Below are 22,474 nucleotides of genomic sequence, written 5' to 3'. Positions count from 1 at the left end.
GTACAGTCCATATCTTAACAAAATATGGAATCACAGATAAAATACAATCGTAACCGACTAAGATTTCGGGTATTTCCTTGACATACAAGTTAGAAACTAACCCGAGTCCTCGTAAAGATATTCTATCTATATTTGGTACCGTATATCCGACTAAATTATAACTGTCATGTAGATATGGGGTATCCATAATCTCCACAGTAGCCCCCGAGACCTTCGCAGTTGACAAAATAGCCTTCTCGAAACAAAAAACAGTAATCCGAGTGCTTCAATTCAACTTGCTCTAGCTTGCCGAGTGCTAAAATCAAAGACTGCGAAGGGCGAAAATAAAACATGGTGCATCGAGTAGATGCACCTAATTAGGTGTAGCCCCTGACTATGTGATTAGTTGAAAAACTAAACATGTAGTCAAGAACCGAGTGGTTTTATAGCGAAGCATGCATGGTACTTAGTAAAATACCCAGCCGACTGTTTCTCAACTTGAACGTATCAAGGATAAAAAATACGAAAAGGGCCGAGTGATAAACACTCAAAAGGTCCAAAAATAAACACATTTGATAGGACTACGAGTAAGAAACTCTTAAAATGATCCACCAAACATGATAAAAATCATGGTAATCAACGAGTCTAATAGCCTAAGCTATAACCCTCATCGTAACCAAATTAAGCATATAACATGCTAAGAGAATGACTCTTAATAAATAAGTCATCTCGAATCAACCCAAACAGCTTTTGCAGCCTAATAAGGCTTACAAAAATAGTATAACACCTTCCTGTCGGACATCTTTTGTTTGCATCGTGTTAATTCCAAAGAATTATCAAACCACATTAAAAAGGATTTTAACAGCATTGGGCCACATCATTGTGAGCACAAACTGCCAAAGCAAAAAGCGCCTAAGTCCCTAAGGATCACAACGGGCCACGCTGGTAATAATATTGGGCTGAAGTACTGTACAGACCCAGGCCTGTTAGCACTCCCTATACCCTAATAACACCGAAGTGAAAGAAAACGTCTCTTCGTCTTCCCCGCCGAGACTCTCGCCATTTTCCCCATTTCCTGCTACAGTACAAAACTGCGCCGGCCAAACTAGGGTTCATCAATCCGCCCCAATCCATTCACGAAATTTCTCCCCGCGTCCACCGCTCTGATTCCTCATCCCTTTCCAGCCATATCTCGGACCAAATTAAACCATCCAGTTCACATTCATGGCGGAAGAAAGAGAAAGCTTTGAGAGTCAGTGGGCGCCCTCCGATGTGACGGAAGATAATCTGAAGGAGATGTTGGCGCACGGCGTTCTTCCAGCGAAGGAGATCATCGGTTGGCGACCGGCATTCGGCGAAGCATTCCCAACCCCCGATACGCATGAAATCGTGGTATTTGCTCATTTCTTCTATGGCGGTTTCTCCCTTCCAACCTCAAGATTTTTTCGGGGAATTCTGAATTTCTATGGAATCAGCCTGCATCATCTGAACCCAAACTCCATAGTTCACATCGCCAATTTCATTCATGCCTGCGAAGCCTTTTTAGGTATTAGGCCACATTTCGCCTTGTTATGCCGCATCTTCTTCCTCAAACCTCAGCCAAACAAGAGCAAACCATGTGTTGTTGGGGGCGTTGGTTTTCAACTCAGGGGAACACTAAGCCAAAAATATTTCTCCATGCCCTTCAAGACCTCGAACAAAGGCTGGCACGCCAACTGGTTCTATGTTCAAAATCCTGAACCAGTCCTTCCTGAGTACTCTTGTCTTCCTCCGGTGTACCAAGACACATGGAATTCATTGCCTACAGGGGATGAGGCTGCCCAAGCAGTAGAACTGATGGAGCGCATGATAAAGCTGAAAGAGCAAGGCTTGCAAGGAGAACAAATCACTCGGCACTTCATAAAAAGCCGGTTAGCTCCAATCAAAGAAAGATCCCGCACAGCTTTTGAATTTGACGGCAAACACGATCCAAATCGTGAAGATCCGGACTCTCTTAACTTTAAGGTCATGAAGGAAAGGATGTACAAGATATTCTCAAATGCTATCGTCGTCAGCTATTCGCACTTGCTGCTAGTCGTGCCATTCAATGCATTTAATCCTCCTCCACCGGTATGTAATCAAACACTTCAACTTTTCACAAAATACGGTCTTATCTGTTTGTTGAATCAGTTAACAATAAAGGATATCACGCCCAGGAATTTGCTTTGATGAAATCGGATCCCCCAATCGCTCAACGCCAATCACCTCGCTGCCAAACTGGTCAGGGAAGCGGAGAACCAAGAATTCGGTCTGAAACCCAACCAAGTGCTTCTGATCCAGTCGGCGAGTCAGATTCTCGCAAGAGGAAGCTGGTTCTAAGTGACGACGAAGGCGATGATACCGGAAAGCTCAGAGATAAAGGAGCGACCGGAAGACCTCCGAAGCCAACTAATCCGAAGAAGAAAACCTCCAGTCATCCTGTACCAAAAATCAGAAAGTCTTCCAGGTACAAATCATATAACAACCTTCCTTGTATTAATATTCTCCCATCATGAAGATAACACCGATGGCAAAACTTGTAGGAAACCATCCGACATAGATCCTTCTGAGAAAGACTCTGACCCGACTAACATGGAAACAGACACCTCAAAAGAAACCGGGCCGACTGCAAAAGATCACCCGAGTGATAATCCGCAGGCCAGCGACAATGTAAAACCCAGCAACGAACCCACGACCGCAAGCTAGTCGGCCGAAGCTGGAGTCAGAGTTAACCAGGAGTCCCCGACTGGAAACCAGTCGGATGCAGGGCCAAGCCAAAAAATTCCCGAGGTTGAAGCTCAAACAAACAATCCTCCCGGAAAGGATGCTGGCAATGACTCAGAAACCAGATCTCCTGTGAAGACACAAGAGTCTACTCGTCCCCGACCGGGAATCATCACAGGTAAACACACTATCTGAAATCATTTCGATCCAACAGACTTTATTTGATCGCCTCATCTTTATTTATGGATACACTAGGGCCAATGATTGGTGATGAAGAAGAGATCCTCCGGATACAAGCAGCTGAGGATTCGCGTCCTCCCATTCTGGTCAAGTGGTGGGATGACAACATGCAGCCTCAAGGAATCGTAATAAATAAGCAAAAAGAAGATGAAGAAGTATGCTTGCTGAAAAAGGCGCTCAGCCAAGCCACCCGCATTGTAAATGTAAGCTCTTTGGCGCCTGATCTCAACCATCTCGTTTGCCATTTAGTCCAGGCGCTAATTAAACTGTCTTGCAGAGGATTCATCTTAGGAACGAAGCCAAAACGGCGACCTTAGAGAGGTTAGTCCCTCATCTTGGGACCCTCGAAGCCACCAGGAATCAGCTGCACGAGACAAAAGAGCTTGCCAGGAAGAATGAACATGATCTGAGGGATCGGATTGCTGAGCTCCAGGAATCCAATTTTGAACTGAGCGGCTCATCAAAAGGTACACACAAACTCTGCCCAACTAACTTATGTTGTTATCTTTGTAATCTTGATTAACCAGAGTCAATGTAGTGCAAGCTGCCAAGATATCTCAACTGGAGAAGCAGATTCAAACTCTGGAAAATGATAAGGCAGAACTGGCAAGACAGAGGGACTCAGCTTTAAAGGAGGTTGAAGGTACCAAAAATCAATACCTCAAAAGCCATTATCTTCTATATGCTGATTCGTTAATGTGAATCTGTTGATGCAGACCACAAGATCAAGTCACAGGCACAGTTTGATGTCTTAGTTGACAAGATCAATAGGCTTGAAGGGGCCAGGGACAAAGTCGCTAATGCCGCTACTCCACTCATCCAAGCCATGTTCTTCAATAACGCCGGTCCAAGTACACTTGATGCTGCCGAAATCTTCGACAAGCTGAGAGTCGCTCCGGATACTTACTTCAAGAACATCAAAGAAGCTGGAAGTATGGGAGCAAGTCTGGTGTTGGCGATGACCAAATCCCTTTATCCAAGAGTTGACATTGATGCCATTGATGGCTTTGCAGACGGGACGAGCGAAGAAGCTGCTCTTGACCTCATCAATGATGCGCAAAAAGCCGCTGACAAGATTGTTGCTGACGTGGTTGAGAGATTCCAAGATGTCGACCTTCGGCCGACTGGGTCTGATAATTCTGATGATGAAAAAACTGATACTGATTGATATAACAATGATTTTGATGATTAATGATGATGGAGGCTCAATTTGTACAATACTGACGAATTTATGCTATGCTTGGTGTTCCATACTTAGCTTCTGATTTCTTAAAAGCCTTTGTCAAGCCTTATTGAGCCTAAAACCCGCAAAAGCTATTAAAAACCTTCAGTCCTCATTGACTTAGTCGAAAGACCAAACAGGGCAATGATAAATCAAGTAAGCAAATTGAATTGATAAAAATTACACTCCATTATTATCATAGTAGCCCCCCGACTGAAAAACTTCAAGGAAAAACTTGAAGTTAGCAGTCAAAGAGGAAAGATACAAACGAAATACCTAAGAATAAAATCGACGAAGGTGTTCAATATTCCAAGAATTGTTGATGAGAGTACCATCTTCGCGCTTGAGTTGATAAGAACCTGGCCGAGTGACATCGACAATTATGAACGGTCCTTCCCATAAGGGAGATAATTTATGCCGATCCTGTGTGGCTTGAATTTTCCTCAGAACTAGGTCGCCGACTAAAAAGGCTCGCGATCGAACATTCCGATTATGATAACGGCGCAACACTTGCAAATACCGAGTCGACTGAATTAAAGCTGCTTCACGGGCTTCTTCTAGTCAATTGATGTCGTCTACTCGGCCCTCTTCATAACGCTCCTCGTTGAAGTTCCGAAATCGTAGTGATTCAAATTCCACTCCACTTGGCAACATTGCTTCTGCACCATAAACCAAAAAGAACGGCGACTGACCGGTAGCCCAACTGGGAGTAGTGCGTAAAGACCAAAGTACGGACGGCAGCTGATCTACCCACTTGCCAGCATAGGGACGTAGTCGGTCGAAAACTCGTGCTTTTATCCCTTGAAGTACCATGCCATTGGAGCGCTCAACTTGTCCATTACTCATGGAGTGTGCCACGGAGGCATAACAAATTTTAATGCCAAAGTCTTCACAAAAGTCTTTAAATGCTCCGCCAGTGAATTGAGTGCCATTATCAGTGATGATCCGATTAGGTACCCCAAACCGATGCACAATGTTGATGAAAAAATCTCTAGCTTTATCTGCTGTGATCGTGATGACCGGTTTAGCCTCAATCCAATTGGAAAATTTGTCGATAGCCACAAAGAGATGCGTGTAACCGCCGACTGCCCTTTTAAATGGGCCGACCATGTCAAGCCCCCAGACTGCAAATGGCCAGGACAACGGGATGGTTTGCAACTCTTGGGCTGGCAGATGAATTTGTCTGACAAAAAATTGACAACCTTCACATGTCCGCACAATCTTGTCAGCATCAGACACAGCTGTAGGCCAGAAAAAACCTTGCCGGTAAGCTTTGCCGACAATAGTCCGTGCAGCAGCATGATTACCACAAATACTAGAATGTATATCCTTCAACAATTGTCTCCCTTCTTCCAAAGACACACACTGCAGTATTCCTGATGGACTTTTCTTGTACAACTCAGTCTTATGAATAATGTAAAGTCTGCTACGCCTGGAAATCCGCTCGGCTTCATTTTTGTCTTGAGGGAGTTCTTGTTTGGTCAAAATTTTTATGAGAGGTTCTCTCCAGTCGGTTTCGATCATGCTTACGCCTTGAGTATCCAGGGCTTCAATTGTTGCTTTTCTGGGTACAGTGGTTCATAAAGATGTTCGACGAACATATCAGAAGGGGCTGCCTCCCGTTTTGAACCAAAATTGGCCAGTCTGTCGGCTACCTCATTGTTATGTCGGAGGACATGGGTGAGCTCAAGTCCATCGAATTTATCTTCCAACTTGCGTACCTCTTGTCGATAAGCGGTCATATTATCATCTAAACAGGACCACTCTTTCATGACTTGATTAACAACCAACTGAGAGTCTCCACAGACGATTAATCGGCGAATGCCTAGAGAGATGGCAATCCTTAATCCATGGAGTAGCGCCTCGTATTCCGCCACATTATGGGACGCAGAAAAATATATCCACAATACGTAGCTCAATCTTTCCCCAGTCGGGGAAATTAAAATAACCCCAGCTCCAGTGCCTGTAAGCCTCTTCGACCCATCAAAATGCATAGTCCAATATTCCATCTTTTCCTCTGGCATGTCTTCTTGGCACTCGGTCCACTCGGCAAGGAAATCAGCTAAAGCTTGTGACTTGATCGAAATTCGTAGCTTGAACGATATATCCAAAGACATCAATTCTAGGGCCCACTTCGCAATCCATCCATTTGCTTCGCGGTTATGAAGTATATCCCCGAGTGAAAACGATGTGACCACCGTGACCAAGTGACTTTGAAAGTAGTGAGATAATTTTCTGACGGTAATTAAGACACCATATAATAACTTTTGAACCTGAGGATATCTTGCCTTGGAGTCGGCTAAAACCTCGCTAACGAAATAAATTGGTCGTTGGACTTTTTGAACATGGCCTTCCTTTTCACGCTCGACAACCAGGACTGTGCTCACAACCTGGGAGGTTGCCGACACATATAACAGTAGCGGCTCTTGCGGATGTGGCGAGGCCAAAACTGGTGGAGTGGTAATAAGTTTCTTGAAGTCTTCAAAGGCTTTTTGTGCTTCGGGTCCCCACTGGAAATTGTCAGTCTTCTTCAGCAACTTAAAAAAGGGCATCCCCCGCTCGCCGAGTCGTGAGACGAACCGGCTAAGCGCCGCCATGCAACCAGTCAGCTTTTGGACGTCTTTTTGGGTGCTTGGCGGTTTCATGTTGAGGATGGCGTTGATTTTCTCCGGGTTGGCCTGTATGCCTCTTTGAGATACCATAAATCCAAGCAACTTCCCTGACGGTACTCCGAAGATGCACTTTTCAGGGTTTAGTTTCATCCTGAAAGCACGAATGCTTGCAAAAGTTTCTTCTAAATCCACGATCAGGTCATCCTTCTGCTTGGTCTTGACGACTACATCATCAACATAAGCTTCAACGTTGCGACCGATCTGAGTTGAAAAACATCTTTGAATCATGCGTTGATAGGTTGCTCCTGCGTTCTTCAATCCAAAGGGCATGGTGATGTAGCAGTAGGCCCCAAAGGGCGTAATAAACGAGGTCTTCAAGCAGTCGGATTCTCTTAGTCGGATCTGATGATATCCCGAGTAGCAATCCAAGAAATTGAGTAACTCGCAGCCGGCTGTTGAGTCAACCACCTGGTCAATGCGAGGTAACCCAAAAGGGTTTTTAGGGCAAGACTTGTTGAGGTCGGTGTAATCGACACACATGCGCCATTGCCCCGTCTTTTTCCGAACCAGGACTAGGTTAGCCAGCCAGTCGGGATGAAGGACCTCCTTGATGAAGCCCGCTGCTAACAGCTTGGTTAATTCCTCCTTGATCGCATCCTTCATGTCTTGTGCAAAACGGCGGAGTCGTTGCTTGATGGGTTTGGCGTCTTCCTTAACATGTAAAGAGTGCTCAATCACCTCTCTAGGAATACCCGGCATATCGGATGGTTTCCATGCAAAGATATCTTTGTTATTTTGAAGAAAGGTGATGAGCGCGCTTTCCTATTTACAATCTAACTCGGCGCCTATTACAGCAGTTTTGGTAGGATCGGAGGGATCTAGTGAAATCTTCTTAGTTTTGTTGTCGCCTTCTTCGGTCTTTGACAGCTTGGTCGTAGGCACCTCTCCTTTGCTTGCCGTGGTGGCAGCCAGTCGGATCTCTTCGCGAGCGAGAGTGATCTCGTGGGTTTGGGCCATCTCGCAACTTTCTTTGTCACATGTGACGGCTTGCTTGATGTCGCTCCGTAGTGATATGACCCCTCAAGGACCAGGCATCTTCATCATCATGTAAGTGTAGTGTGGGACGGCCATGAATTTGGCTAGAGCCGGTCGTCCGAGTATAGCATGGTATGCTGTCTCGAAATCAGCAACTTCGAAACAAATGTTTTCTGTGCGAAAATTCTCCCGAGTGCCGAAGGTAACTGGAATAGTGATCTGGCCGAGTGGTGTAGCTGACAATCCTGGGATAACACCGTGGAAGGGTGCATTACTCGGCTTTAATTCCGTGCGAGGAATCTGCATATCGTCCAGGGTCTTAGCGAAAAGGATGTTGAGTGCACTGCCACCATCGATGAGAGTCCGTCGGAGCTTGACATTGCGAACCACTAGGTCTAGTACCAGGGGGTACCGCCCCGGGTGGACCACTCGGTCGGGATGATCCGAGCGGTCGAACTTAATTGCTATCTCTGACCACCGAAGGTATTGGGGCGTGTTAGGCTGAACCGCATTGATCTCCCGTTTTGTTAGCTTCTGCTTTCTCTTAGATTCATAAGTCAGGGGTCCGCCGAAGATGTGATTGAGTTCTTTGCGATGATCTTGAAAACCAGTCGGGGCATCGTCTTCATCATCTTTCTTCTTTGATGTGCCTTGATCTCCGTCTGAGGGCTTACGTGCGTTCTTGACGTATTGCTCCGCAAACTGTTTGTAGACGAAGCAATCTTTGGCCACGTGGTTGGAGTTGGGATGATGCGGACATTGGGAGTTCATTATCTTGTCGAAGGTGTTGACGCGGGAACGTTGTCGGGAAGACGGAGAGGTCGTTGCCACAAGTTCTTCGGGCTTACGCTTGCGATCCTTGTGGTTGTTACTTCCACTCCCTCCTGCGGTCGGCGTATCCTTCTTTGGCTTCCAAGTGATGCCCGACTGCTTGAACGCCGTGATAGCATCTTCGGCTTTGGCATACTCATAGACTTTTTCAAACATCTGCTTGACCGTCTTGGGAGGTTTGCGTCCGAACTTGCCGACTAGGTCCTCGTGGCGAATGCCTTTAGTAAAGGCGGCAATGATGACGTCGTCGGTGATGTCGGAGATCTTGTTGCGTTGCTCAGAGAAGCGTCGAATGTAATCTCGAAGAGACTCTCCAGACTTCTGAATGATGTTGTAGAGATCGAAGTGTGTACCAGGCCGTTCAAAAGTGCCTTGGAAGTTGGCGATGAAGTGGTCGTGTAGCTCTGCCCATGATCCGATCGTGCCGCGGGGTAGCCCGTGGAGCCATGACCGGGCAGAATCCGCTAGGGCCACAGGTAGATAATTCGCCATGGCTTTGCTGTCTCCTCCTGCTGCGTGGATTGCGAGACTATAGACGGTGAGCCAAGACTCAGGGTTGGTGGTGCCGTCATATTTCTCGATTCTAGTCGGCTTAAAGCCGGTTGGCCAATCCACTCGACGCAGATCGCTTGTGAAGGCAGCAACTCCGTCCACATCGTCGTCGTAGCGATCTGGTGAATGATGGCCTCTTGCTGCGCGGCGCTGGTTGATGGTGTCGCGAAGATCGATGGGGCGCCTTCGATGTGGGGAGTGTGGTCGTTCAACTCGACGCTTCCTATATCGTTCGGGAGGCGAACGAACAGACCGTTCATCATGTCCCCTGCTCCTGCGACTAGATCCGACGCCGGCAATGCTGAGGCTTGGCTGGTGATAGTCTTGAGATCGAAGATGAGGGACTCGGCTACCAGTCGGGGTGCGGGTGCTTGCGGAGTTGGCTGGAACCGAGGCAGCGATCATGGTCTTCGTCTGGTTCAAGATGTTGACAACATGATCAGTTTGGTTGAGTGCGTCTTCCTTGAGGAGGGTGTCGAGGAGAGTGATTGCTGCAATCGCGTTCTGCTGGGGGGTGCGAAAGACCGTTGTTCCATCGACGTCTTGTTGCCCAATGAGCTCTCTCGGTCGCCGCCCAGATTCCAAGGCACGTTGCCGTCGATCTTCAGCCTCCTTTGCAATCCGTTCGCGATCTTGTTGCTCACGCTGTAGTCGTTCTCGTTCCTGTCGCTGTCACTCTTCCTCCAGTCTGCGACATTCAGCTTCTTGCCGTGCGCGATCTTGGTCCGCTTCTCGGGCTCGGCGCTGTTCCTCCGTTTCGTTGTCATCCATGAATACGCCGAAGAAGAGGGGCGTGTAGTTATCCTCATAGCTGTCGTCGAAGTTGTCGAGGTCGCCTTGGTCGTAGTGGTAGCCGAAGTCGTCGTAGTCGAGGATCTCGGTTGGTCGAGAACTGACGCCGGGGGAGTTGAGGTAGCCATCCAACTCTTCCGTCGAGACTGTCCCAAGAGGTTGGAGTATAACACCAACCTCCCTGGATCTAGATTGGATCGGGGCCGAAGCCGGAGCTTGCCTAGATCTTCGAGTGGGAGATGTCTTGGTTGTGAAGACAGTGGCCAAATCATCAGGAAGTTTCATCAGGATTGAGGGATAGGACCCGCCGTCTTCATCTGGTCGTGGAGGAGTAGATTGGATCTCGTCCGAGTGGTTTGAAGCCGACTCGGGAGAGATGATCTTAGAATAGGCCTCGGCCGAGTTCGGAATACCGAACGGCGCGGGGACCTGGTCTCTCCCCGACTGGTTCGAATCCGAGTCAAGGAGAGAGATCTTGCCGAAGTCGTTGGTGATGAAGTTGAGGCTGCCGAACCGGAACGCCTGCCCGGGAGGGAAGGTGACGTCGTCGATGCCGGAGACGGAACCCATCGCACTTAGTCGGCATAAACTTGACGCTACCCCTACCTGGCGCGCCAACTGTCGAAACAAGATTTCGGCAATAATAAAAGGGGGTGGCTATCAAGCTTGGAAAGTGGATGGGTTTGGAGACAAGGAATTTTATACAGGTTCAGGCCTTCTTATTCAAGAAGTAATACCCTACTCCTGTCCGGGGATGATTCCGCCGAGTGTGTTATTGATTGTATAAACTGGAAAAAAAGTACCGTGCCCCGAGAGGCACACGGACCCTCCTTATATAGGGGAAGGAGTCCGCTTTACAAAGTACAGTAGTCCATATCTTAACAGAATATGGAATCACAGATAAAATACAATCGTAACCGACTAAGATCTCGGGTATTTCCTTCACATACAAGTTAGAAACTAACCCGAGTCCTCATAAAGATATTCTATCTATATTTGGTACCGTATATCCGACTAAATTATAACTGTCATGTAGATATGGGGTATCTATAATCTCCACATTGCTGGAGATCGGTGGCACGAACGTCCGCATGATGGCGAGCGGTCCGCCGGAGCTGCTCGAGGACGTCGCGACAATCTGCTCGTCTGGGTCGGCGAGCAATCTCCATTTCGCGTCCATAAGCTTCACTCGGTGAAAAAACCAACAGCCAACAAGGCATTTCAAAGCAGCTTGGCACTCCAGAAAATGGACATTGTTCTTTCAGAAAAGACAAATTGGAGCCTCATTTCTGCTGGTGTGCTGCCAATAGTGTTTTCCCCGTTTTGGGTTGATGTTTGAATTATTTCTTTTTAGAATTAAGTTGTAATTTTATAAGTCGCAGTTTTCGACTAGCAATCTTCGTAATTAATTTGCTTCGACAAGAAACCTTTGTAATTAATTGGCCGTCGCTTGCACAGGCCGGAATAAATTCCATTATAAGAAAAAAAAAATTGCCTAACACTTGTCACCCAGCGCTCTATTCTGTTGTTGTTTCTGCTTTTCCGACCTCTTTCTAGATCTTCAATTCTTGTGGGCTATTATATAGCTTGGGTGGCCCACGTAATTGCATGGCTAGCACCCAGATAAAATCATATATATTTAGTATGATTTTACTTAAAATTTATTAAGTAGCAATCTTGTTGTCTTAAAACTTTAAAAGACCAAACCTTCTGTCATCTAATTATATAGCTATCTCCGTGCTTCTAATTATATAGCTTTTAAAAGTCAAATACCATTTATTTCTGTCATCTCCTTTATTTTCTTGCTCGATTTACCACTATTTCTATTCATTCTCCTTTAAATCTTTAAAAATTGGATCTTATAGTTTGTAGAGTTTATTATCTCGCTGGGTTTCATTTTTATAATTTCTAGAAGTCCCATTAAACGCTGCCATTATACTCCTCTACGGCCCCTCCACTATCTCTTCTCTTTATTGTCATTGGGATTTTAAAAATCGAACATAATTATTGTTCGGATTCATTTTTTACTTTTTATAAATCCCGCCAAACCGTCAGCGGCGTTGCCATTGTACTCTTCTATGGCTCACCCGTTGCCTCTCTTCTTTATTGTCGGTGAGATTTTAAAATCAAACATGATTATCATTGGGTTTTTTATTTGTACTTTTTAGAAGTTCCAAACCTTTTAAAAATTAGACCTTGTAGTTTTCAGAGTTTATTGTCTTATTGGGTTTTATTTTTTATAATTTTTAGAAGTCCCATCAAATGATGCCATTATGCTCCTCTACAGCCCGTTCGCCGTCTACTCTTTATTGTCATTGGGATTCTAAAAATCGAACATAACGATCGTTAGAATTTATTTTTTTTATTTTATAGAAGTCCCGCCAACCGGCGGCGGCTCTGCAACTATACTCCTATACACCCCCATCCCATGTTTCTTCTTTTTATTGTTATTGAGATTTTAAAAATCAAATATGATTTATCAATGGGATTTGTTTTTTTTACTTTCTAGAAGTCCCGGCAACCGTCTTGCCCGTTTGCTTCACAGCCTGCTTGTTGTCCCTCCTTTTAATCATTATTAGGATCCCATTTGGTGTTTTATTAACAATTTTTATATGTCATATCAACCGCCACCACTCTACTCCTTTATAGGCCCGTTACTTAATTTATCTCATCATGTGTTCTAGATGGTCTTTTCTTTCAATATTCTTTATTTTTTATCATCATTTTTAGTTATTTATAAATTGTATTCCTAATTAAAATCTTTTTTCCTTTTTCTAATTTATGAATTTATTTTTTTTCAAATTTTAATTAGTATCGTATTGTGTTGTTTTAATATTTTTATTTTTATTTTCAATTTCAATAGTTTCAAAATTGTATTCCTACTTGAAATCGTTTTTATTTTTATAATTTTGGATATTATTTTATTTTTTATTTTAAATTTTAATTAATCTCGTATTGGGTTCTTATATGGATTTTTCTTTCAATATTACTTATTTTTTATTCCAAATTTCAGTTAATTTTAAACTGTATTCCTAATTGAACTATTCTTTTATTTTTCTATTTTTGCTAATTTCGGATTTTATTTTTATTTTTATTCCAAATATTAATTAATCTCGTATTGTATTCTTATATGGATTTTTCTTTCAATATTCCTTATTTTTAATTACGAATTTTAGCTATTTTTTAAATTTTATTCCTACTTAACTCTCCTTTTCTTTTTTAATTCCGTATTTTATTTTATTTTTATTCTAAATTTAAATTAATCTCGTATGTAAGAACTTTTTTAATTCCGTATTTTATTTTATTTTTATTCTAAATTTTAATTAATCTCGTATTTAGTTCTTACATGAACTCTTCTTTCAATATTGTTTATTTTTAATTCCGAATTTCAGCTATTTTTAAATTGCATTTCTAGTTAGACTCTTCTTTTCCTTTTCTCCAATTAATGTAAGAATTTCTAGCCCCCACAGCGAACGTGATGTCTTCTTTCAAGGCTGTTTTAATAATATAAAAGATAGATTATTTGGCTCAATTGAAAAGTTTTGAAGAAGGGCTCGAATCATAAAGTGAACAGCTAACACAGAAAATAAAGCAATTGAAACATCAGCACAACTGAACAAATTTCAGCAGCCTGGAAAGTTGTCAATTCGCTACTGAAACATTAGCAACAGAGTTTTGACAGCAGCTTACTTGGTCCATACAAGTCTACAGCAGTAAACAGTGCATAGCTTATGCTACATCATGTTTTTCTAGTAGTTGATTGCTACAACTTAGTATGTACAACACCTCTGGAGACGGTATGCGGTCGGAGATAAACCACATATTTCATTCAGATTCCTGAAAAAAAACACTGAATATTATGAGCATGGCATCGTGACACAAAGTAAAGAGCAAAACATATGCAATGCATATGGGTGGCATACCGGCTTAATTTTTGTTTTCATCCCCGCCGCTTGACATATTGAAAAGTGAGAGCATGATCAAGGGGCCAAGAACTGGTGGCAAAGGAGGTGGCCTGCTAAAAGCAACAAGTGGCTCGATGTTTTCATCCTCTGTGAGCACTGAATCATTGGAATTATTTTCCTTGCCATGCTTCTGAGGAGTAGTAATTGTCATCAACCCTGCTCGACAGTATTACATAGCAGAAAAAGGACAAAAGACACTGAACTTCGGTACTGAATCTCAAAGCAAACTGGAGGGATATGTTGACATACTCGGAAGTCCATTGACAGGTTTGATTTGCCTGGTTGCATTTTCCACCACAAACCTTGCGGCTCCTTTCATTGGTAATGGTAATTCGATGCCTGTATCTGTGAATAGAAGAAACGGTGTTTCACAAGATAGACAAGGTTGCTGAAAGTTTGATGAGAATGCGTTCAGATTTCCCTTTGAACCTTGATGGCTTGCTGCACATTGAGGGGTTGTTCACTTTGTTTCTAAAATGAACCCAATACCAAAAATTGGTAGGGTTGATTTAGGCATCAAAGAGAACAACCCCTAATTTTGCAACTTATTTCGTTCCACTCAAATTATTCCAATCTTTGATGAGTCTATGATCCATGTTCAACTATAATAAACTAATACTACCTCTGTCCAAAATATAGCATTCAAAATTTATTCAAAAATAGGAGCATCTCCACTCCACCTACTCCATCATTTCTACCAATCACAATCATCCATCATTAATTCTATCAACTTTCTTAATCTCTCTGAAAACCTCTAAAAATCCTTATAGCTTGTGACGAAGGGAGTAGTAACTTGTTTTGCAGAACGTACTAAAAGTGTTTTCAGAGCCTCCTTTTTTTTGTGAAAGCAAACTACAATTTCTTTTCTGGGTGCTTGCACAGAAATCTTGGAAGGATGTTTGGGTCAGTGTACCTCAAGTATATAAAACACTACAATATCTGAGAACAAAAATGGGTAATCGATTTTGATTAATCTGGAACTACAAACCAGATTATTGGTTCATGTTTCCTACGCGTTCAGATTCCTGATCTCTAAGGTGTACCCACACTCAAAGTCATATTCCACCTTGTTGCCTCAAAACGAGGCGCCCAGAAACAAGCGATCAAAGAATAGCGGAGACTGGAGGTAACGAGTTCCGGTAGGAAAACACACATCTGCTACGATCGATGTGAGAAATTCTGTACCTTTGACACAAGGAAAGCAGGATTGCAGGGCAAATCGCGGGAGAGAAACAGAAACGAAACCGTACCTTGAATCTCTTGATTGAAACTTGTATCAAGTTGCGCAGGATGCCTCAATTCCGAGTTCCGTAGTCCCAGAAGCGAGGAACGAACGAGCAGATTGCGTTCGGCTTGTGGGAGATGGTCGAGATCTCCAGAAATTTCCGGAAGAATATGCTAGAAGCGTCATGGCCTTACCTGAGCACATGGGCTCCAGTATAGCCGTGGTCGGCCCAGGACAATTACCACAGCGATTGGTATTGGGCTATATTTGTATGGGCCTCCAGCCTACTGATCTCGGATTGGCATTGGGCTGTTCCTCTATCACCACCGCGATTTTGCCACTATCACACTGCGTTTTTCTTTGATCCGCGCTACGATTTTGATGGGAGTTTCAGAAAATTAAAATTCCACTGTACGTGAGAAGGCTTGATTCCCCGGAGCAATCGTGGAAGAAAGTGACGTGGCCATTTGAAAGCTGTAGCCTAGAAGATTAAGCCTCTATCATTTGGTTCGCTGATGAACGCCGCACAGCATCCGGGTTTTCCCAAATCTAAGAGGAACTAACTTTCGTTTAATATACAAGTAATAATGCAGCGCGTGCTGCTGCTGCTTTGTTAGTATAAGTTTTTTGCTTGCAGCGAGGTGTCATCGTGCTGGGTTTGTGCATCAGCGCACGCGATTCATCAGCTGGTGCATTTGACGTAGGCAGTGGCGCAAGCACATGAGCCAGAGGATAAAATACTGTGCGCGCGAGAAGAGCGTTCGACCGACTTATCAGTGCTCTTATGCGTGCGTGTCGCCCGCTAAGTCTGCAGAGGCTTTGTCAAAGGCAGGTAAAGGATGAAAGCTAAATGAAACACTCAACAAATCTTTGGTTGGATTGCTTTAAGAATTTGAGGTCGATCGGAGTGTCGGACTTCATTAAAGAAAAGAATTTTGAGGTCGGGATGAGCAATAATTTAAAACTGTCTTAGTAGAATAACAAGAGCATGAGAGTCGTTAGTGTCGAGCAATTTTTTCGATGGATGACAGGTTGAGCTATCTGTACGAAGGGCCAATTTGGTTTGCTTCCATACCAAAATCTTGGTAGTGCCAAAGTTTGGGCAACTTTTGACACTACCAAATTTAGATGGGTAAAATTTTTACTATCTAAAAGATGTGTTGTTAAAATTTGGCACCAACCTAAACGACAAGAAATACTATTGAAAATTGACAGTGAATTGGTAGGGCACATTTTAGAACCAAACCAAACTAGCCCGAAAATTACCTCTACTCCCAAATAGATGTCGTTTTAGCATTTTGTTTTTCTCAAATAGATGTCATTTTATGTTTTGTAGGCAAAATTTTCTCATGTTGCCCCTAAACAAATCCAGTTGGCGCTTAATTAAGCTCATGGCTCTGCGTAGCAACCCGCGAAAATATATTTTGCATGCAGTGCCGAACAGGGTGATTGGAGCTAGAATTAATGATGCCTAAAGGCGCAAAGAGGCCATTTTGCTGCATTTAACACTTGCATTGGTATGTGCAATACGGGCTAAAACGACATCCTTTAATTTGCTGAATGGGGGATTGGAGGTAATAGAAGATTTACCCGTGTAATTTAGTATATATAGTGCTAGACTTTTTCAAAGTCGAGTTAGGTCTAATATATAACATATGTTTCTAAAAATAAAATTATGTTTTTATACAAATTATTTTAAAATAAGTATTTCCTATACGGATTTGCTAAACTACTGTCGCCACATTTTTTGCTTCATTACAGGCGATTTCTGGATCACTCGATCCCCACAAAGATTCGTGCCGTGATAGTTTACATGATATGAATCAAGCACGACCCCGGATCAGGTTAGCTAAAATTATGTAGACACATGCTATAATCGATTTTTTTAAGCCACTTACACAGAAATTACACCTCACTTATACCACACTTACACCCTACCTACATATTAATTAATATGTAATTTTTGAATTTACATATGTAATTTTAGGACGTACATATGTAATTTTGAGACTTATATTATAAATATACTAAAATTACATATGTAATTTAAGGATTTACAATGTAAATACATACCGACTATTTTTTGGTGAAAAATATGGTGCCATAAATATAGCTACACCCTTCCTATATTAATATATTGATCAATTTATTTTCTCCCGGCCATCTCTTCCCTCCACCCCGTCTCCTCCCCTACATCCTGTTCTAGCCGGGGTCGCCCGCTGGTTGCCACCACCCCCTTGCCGCTGCTACTGAGTGTCGTCATGCTCCCTCAACCAGATGCCATCACATCTATTAGCGAGAAAGACAGGATCGTCGGATCCAGTGGCCCTAACTTCTTTGCTGGTGGATCCGACTGGCTGGAGACAAGAAGCACGAGCCATCGCGGGATTGGCCAAGGAAGATGGGAAGATGGGAAGTGTGGTGTGAGCAACACCGGATACGAGCGGGATCCAAACGACAATGGCAACAGTGAGCAAATCCCGACGATGATGACTATGACGAGCAGGATCCAAATGGCAATGGTGGTAATAAGCGGAGCGGCTACGGTTGGATCAGGCGATCATGGCATTAAGCTCTCCCACAGCGGCCAGATCCAGCGAGAAACGGAGGTAGTATAGTATTCGTCAAAGGCATATACCCCCTCGCAATACAGTAGGATCAAAAAAACATAAGAACTAGGCCAACCAGAGAGGGGGTGAATGGTTCGTATACCCCAAAACCTAAACTTTTTGCGGAATTAAAAGTTACCCTCAAATTCGACGGATCGCGGTCTGACCAAAATTGATCTGCCGGTCTGACCGAGCTAATACCATCGGTCTAACTGGAGTTGATCGCCCAGTCCAACCGCCTGAAGATCGCCTATGCCTCCTGTCGTCGTCACCGGTCTGACCGCAGGTATGCCGCCAGTCTGACCGCCGGTGTCTTGCCGGTTAGACCGCCGAATCCGAGCAAACATAAATCGAAGAACTCTCAAAGTAGATGATAACTTTATTACTTCTCTCTGTGTTTATAAAGTGCAACAACAGCACTCCTCACGAAAATCTCGACTAAACTCGAAACCCTAATTAAACTTACAACTCAATTGCTCTCAAAAATGATACCGATAAGCCTCACGCTTCCTCTTTATTTATACATGAAGTCCTAATCCACCTAGGAAACCTTCCCGTACAAGAAACAAACTTTACAAACTCCAATCATATCAAATTTGGACTCCTTCCAAATTCGACTCCGCATCCCATACGCACACAATACCTCCATCGTATGCCATATGGAATATTCACCAACCACGTGCATTGAACTCTAGCCTAAGTATCCTGCATGATATCTGACCGTCACGGACATCGCCTTTTCCCCAAGTTGACTCCCAATCCATCACCGGCAATACTTTCCCGAGACATCAAGTCACCTACACATGAATCAAACAAAGAAACCATATTCCGAGGCCAAGCTATCTCCAACTTAACTCATTGGTAGCAAACAACAATATTACATACGCATAGTATCCATCTAGAAGCCATAAACATGAAACAATAACGGATATCCAAACAAACAACCCGAAACCGAAACCGACACAGAATCCGGTCCTGACAAAACAGTAACCCTGTTCATCACCTGAAAACTCAATCATCTCCAAAACCACTTCACCAATAATCTCCAAATATCAAAATCAATAATCATAGATGTCAATCGTTCGTCACAGAATAATAATCAAAACGCATTTTGATTTCACAAATACAAGATACATGTAACTCTCTTTTCAAGAACAAGGAATATTTTGATATTGTTGACCATATATACTTCTGTTGTGATCAATTTAGTTTGTTTATATTTTTTTTACCTCCCAGTCTCCATGGCTGTCTAATCAATGACCAGATTTTGTGATTTCCTTATCTGACCCCGAGATCATGCTGCTAGTAGCACACACGAAAAACGAGCTCACATGGTGAGTTTTTCTTTTTTACCTCAATCCGTTTTAAAAAAAAATGTTCAATCCTAACTATAAATCTTAGATACATGCGTATCTAGATTAGTAACTAGAGTTTATCTTTTATGAAAGAGTAGTAGACAATAAGAAAATTGTGAATTGTCACGTAATACCAGTATGGGCCGTATGGCATGCACTACATACCCTCTACGAATAAAGATGGAGTCGCGTAGAATGACCGGGAGCAATGTGGACAATCATTCGCATATGCGGCGCACCACTGAACAAGACAGATGTGAAAGTCCTGAAATTTCAGCATTGTTGCCAACCACCTATTTTAGTTTCATTGAAGTGGTTAACAATCTCTAACATGTGTTATACACAGTAATGTGGTGCTTCTTACAAGACAGGGGACTGGACGCACAACGTCTCCACCAAAAACGTTGGCGCAGTGAAATTCAAAGAATAACCATCCCACAGAACATCCTCCTTACAATGTTCAGCCGCAGAGACGCATGCATGCCACAGGCCACAATCAAACAAATATACTGTGCTCTTCACCGCTGCCACATCGTCGTATACTCGAAGCGCTTCCGCTTCTGGAGTCCCCTTCTCTCCGGTACCGACAATTAATGGAGTCGACGAAGCGGCCAGAAATACAAAAAATCTTGCAAGGCAAAGGCAATTCTGCTAGCTCGACAGGCGCAGTCTTGCTAGCTGCAATTGCCGCCGTCAAAATCACAAGCTCCGGTTGATTCTCGCAAGCTCCTTCTCCAGCTCTTCCAGACCACCAACCTCCTCCAGCTCCTGCACGCACGACCACACACACGTTGAGATCGAGAAGACGGTACAAGGAAACCAGGATTGCTTTGTCATGTACTGGTCACAAGCACATATAGACGACAAATGCATAGGCACCAGTCACGCACCTTGGGTCCAAGAAACAGCCCATACGGTACGCCCTCGAACTTGTCCGTGTGGTGTATCTGCTCGTGGCCACACAAAGAAAATCAGCAAAAGTACACTCTCTAGCCAGTAGTAGTAGTAGCAGCGTGGACTAGTAGTAGTGGTGCAGTAAACGTCAGTGAGCAGCTGGTGGTCTCGTACCTTGTGGGCCGCGGCCACTCGCCGGAAGTAGGGCACATTCGCGATGGGGCCGACGGGGAAGCGGCGGTGGACCAGGCCGTCGTGGACGAACATGTAGGCCATGCCGAACAGCGTAATCCCGAGGCCCTGTAAGAAACGGACACGTGGCAGGTCAGATCCCAATTGGATGGCTCTGACAGGTGGGCCCGGCCGACCAGAGAGAGCGTTACGTGCTCCCTGCAGGGCGCTGGGCTTACCGCGCCGAAGCAGAGGCCGGGGACGATGCCCCGGTGGAAGAAGCCGTAGGCGAGGAGGGAGATGGCCGGCACGGCGTTGGTGATGGCGAACACGTCGTTGAGCTCGAACGGGCCCTCGCGCGCACGGTGGTGCGACTCGTGCATGTGCCACAGGGAGGCGTGCCACAGCGAGCGGTGCGCCCACTGCGCCCAGAACTCCATCCCAACCTGCAACCCCCCAGCGAGCGTCAAAATTAAGCAAAATTTTGACATCCCAAGGACGTTATCAGCGAGCAAACAGGGATTTTGCGGTGTCACGGCCGCTTACCGCTGCGCCGACGGAGAGCGCAAACGTGCCAAACATCTCGGTCATCGGCACATCCCCGCCCTGCACGGCCGCACAGATATCAACCACGGTCAACAACCATTTGCACACTTAAATTACTGGGACATCTTGTCCGGCAAAAATTACGGCGATGACTTCTCCGCATACTATAATGGAAGTAGAAGCGAAGAGGAGATGTACCTCCAGTTGCCAATGGAAGCGGTAGTACACGGCGGCGACGGCCATGGACGTGAAGCCGAGGCTGGACATGACGGCCGCAACCAGGTACGTCCGCCTCTCCGACAGCTTCCGCGCCTTCCTCTCCGCGATGCGCCGCGCCGCCGCGGCAGCCGCCTCTTCCTCCAGCGAGGGCACGGGCACGGGCACCGTCGGCGGCGGGGACGGAGCCGGGGCCTGCTGGCTCTCCGTGCCCTGCGGCACGAAGCACGTGACGGTCCCGAGCCCGCGGCTGCGCGGGGTCCGCGTGAGCGGCGAGAACGGCAGCGCGCGGCCCGACGGCGGGGGCCACGACCGGCGGCGCACGGCGGCCGCGAGGAGCGGCTTCTTGACGGCGAAGCTGGTCATAGCGCCGCCGGAGAGACCGGTGGCCATGCCGTGGTCGTTCTTCCCTCCCGGCCTCGTATCTTACCCGCGCGCGCTTTCGTGGACAGGGATGGAGCGGGAGAGTGTGACGGGGGAGTGTAATCGAGAGACCCCGCGGCTCGGTCGTAGTACTACTACTTAAAGAGACGTCGAGTCGTCGAGTCGCCCGGTGGCTTACCGTGGAACGCGTGTGCATCTGGGGACGACGAAGCGGGGAAATTCGACTGTGATTTCTCGTTGGCTCACAGACGTTCATGTCAGCGAGAAGGCGATGGGGCCCTGGTTGCCGGTCGATTTGGATCCAACGGCTGCAAGGGCAAATATTTCTTAGGGCAATAGCAATGTGCCACCAATTTTTACCGAACCTCACAAGTCACGTGGATTAAGAACTATATATGTCACATGCTCCACAATGCAGATTATTTTCGGTGGGTCCCGTCTCTATCTCTCCTTCATTTTTCCTCTCCATCTCTCTCCTCTCTCAGCAATTTTGCCTAGCGGAGAGAAAGCGAGTGGCGGCACCAAGTGTCTCCTGCCGACGGAGCCGAGCAGAGCGGCGGAGGCACGGCCCAAGCGGTGGCGGCGTGGCCCAAGAGCGGCGCCACCTCTCCTCCTTCTTCAATCGGCGGCCTGAGTGGCACCGGCACAATCCAAGCGGCAACAGCGCCGGCAGGGCTCCACCTCTCCTCCTGCTTTGACTGGTGGATGGCGCGGGGGGAGCTCCGTGGCACGCCCGCGACGAACGGCGCAACGGAGCTCGGCGGCGGCGCGGCCCAAGCGCGGCGCCGCCTCTCCTTCTCCTCCTCTGATTGGCGGCCCGAGCGGCAGAGGTGCAGTCCAAGCGGCGACGGCGGCGGCGGGGCTCCACCTCTCCTCCTCCTTCGATTGGCGGATGGCGCGGGGGGAGCTCGGCGGTGCGCTTGCAGGGTTCGGGGCGGCCCTCTCCGTCGATCTGTCACTATTGCGTTCAGAGGCGGGGCGGAACGGTGACGACGATGAGGTTAGGTGCTAGATCCGCCGCCTTCTCTTCCTCCGCCGCCGGCATCTTCCCTTCTCCGCCCTAGGCCACCGCAGTTGCCATCTTTCCTTCTTCTCCCTGTGCTG

The 22,474-nt window shown here is 45.7% G+C and overlaps 2 protein-coding genes across 2 annotated transcripts; both read right to left on the bottom strand.

Annotated features, from left to right (window-relative positions):
• Window positions 1–13,592: 13,592 nt before the first annotated feature.
• LOC107276646 (uncharacterized) lies at window positions 13,593–15,338 on the bottom strand. Its single transcript, XM_026024605.2, has 4 exons — window positions 15,221–15,338; window positions 14,220–14,315; window positions 13,929–14,126; window positions 13,593–13,842 (listed from the first exon to the last, which is right to left on the bottom strand). Exons 2-3 carry the CDS (start codon window positions 14,287–14,289, stop codon window positions 13,933–13,935), a joined length of 264 nt encoding a protein of 87 aa, XP_025880390.1. The 5' UTR covers window positions 14,290–14,315; window positions 15,221–15,338; the 3' UTR covers window positions 13,593–13,842; window positions 13,929–13,932.
• A 4,076-nt stretch (window positions 15,339–19,414) lies between these two features.
• Window positions 19,415–21,482, bottom strand: LOC4336753 (beta-carotene hydroxylase 2, chloroplastic). The gene is made up of 6 exons (XM_015778662.3): window positions 20,969–21,482; window positions 20,771–20,830; window positions 20,464–20,670; window positions 20,228–20,353; window positions 20,050–20,106; window positions 19,415–19,927 (listed from the first exon to the last, which is right to left on the bottom strand). The coding sequence occupies exons 1-6, from the start codon at window positions 21,377–21,379 to the stop codon at window positions 19,859–19,861; spliced, it is 930 nt and encodes a 309-aa protein (XP_015634148.1). The 5' UTR covers window positions 21,380–21,482; the 3' UTR covers window positions 19,415–19,858.
• Between the last annotated feature and the right edge of the window lie 992 nt (window positions 21,483–22,474).

Source organism: Oryza sativa, chromosome 4 (assembly GCF_034140825.1).
Source record: "Oryza sativa Japonica Group chromosome 4, ASM3414082v1".
Classification (NCBI taxonomy): domain Eukaryota; kingdom Viridiplantae; phylum Streptophyta; class Magnoliopsida; order Poales; family Poaceae; genus Oryza; species Oryza sativa.
Note: the sequence above shows the minus strand (reverse complement) of the source record. Positions and strands in the feature narration are given on the sequence as shown.

Bases quoted from the DNA above. Each gene is read 5' to 3' on its own strand.
- LOC107276646 (XM_026024605.2), bottom strand. From the start codon at position 14,289: ATGAAAGGAGCCGCAAGGTTTGTGGTGGAAAATGCAACCAGGCAAATC. The intron at 14,127-14,219 runs GTATGTCAACAT...ACTGTCGAGCAG, and splicing joins ACCTGTCAATGGACTTCCGA to GGTTGATGACAATTACTACT.
- LOC4336753 (XM_015778662.3), bottom strand. From the start codon at position 21,379: ATGGCCACCGGTCTCTCCGGCGGCGCTATGACCAGCTTCGCCGTCAAG. The intron at 20,831-20,968 runs GTACATCTCCTC...GCGGCCGTGCAG, and splicing joins GCTTCCATTGGCAACTGGAG to GGCGGGGATGTGCCGATGAC. The intron at 20,354-20,463 runs GTAAGCCCAGCG...CGTTTCTTACAG, and splicing joins CCGGCCTCTGCTTCGGCGCG to GGCCTCGGGATTACGCTGTT.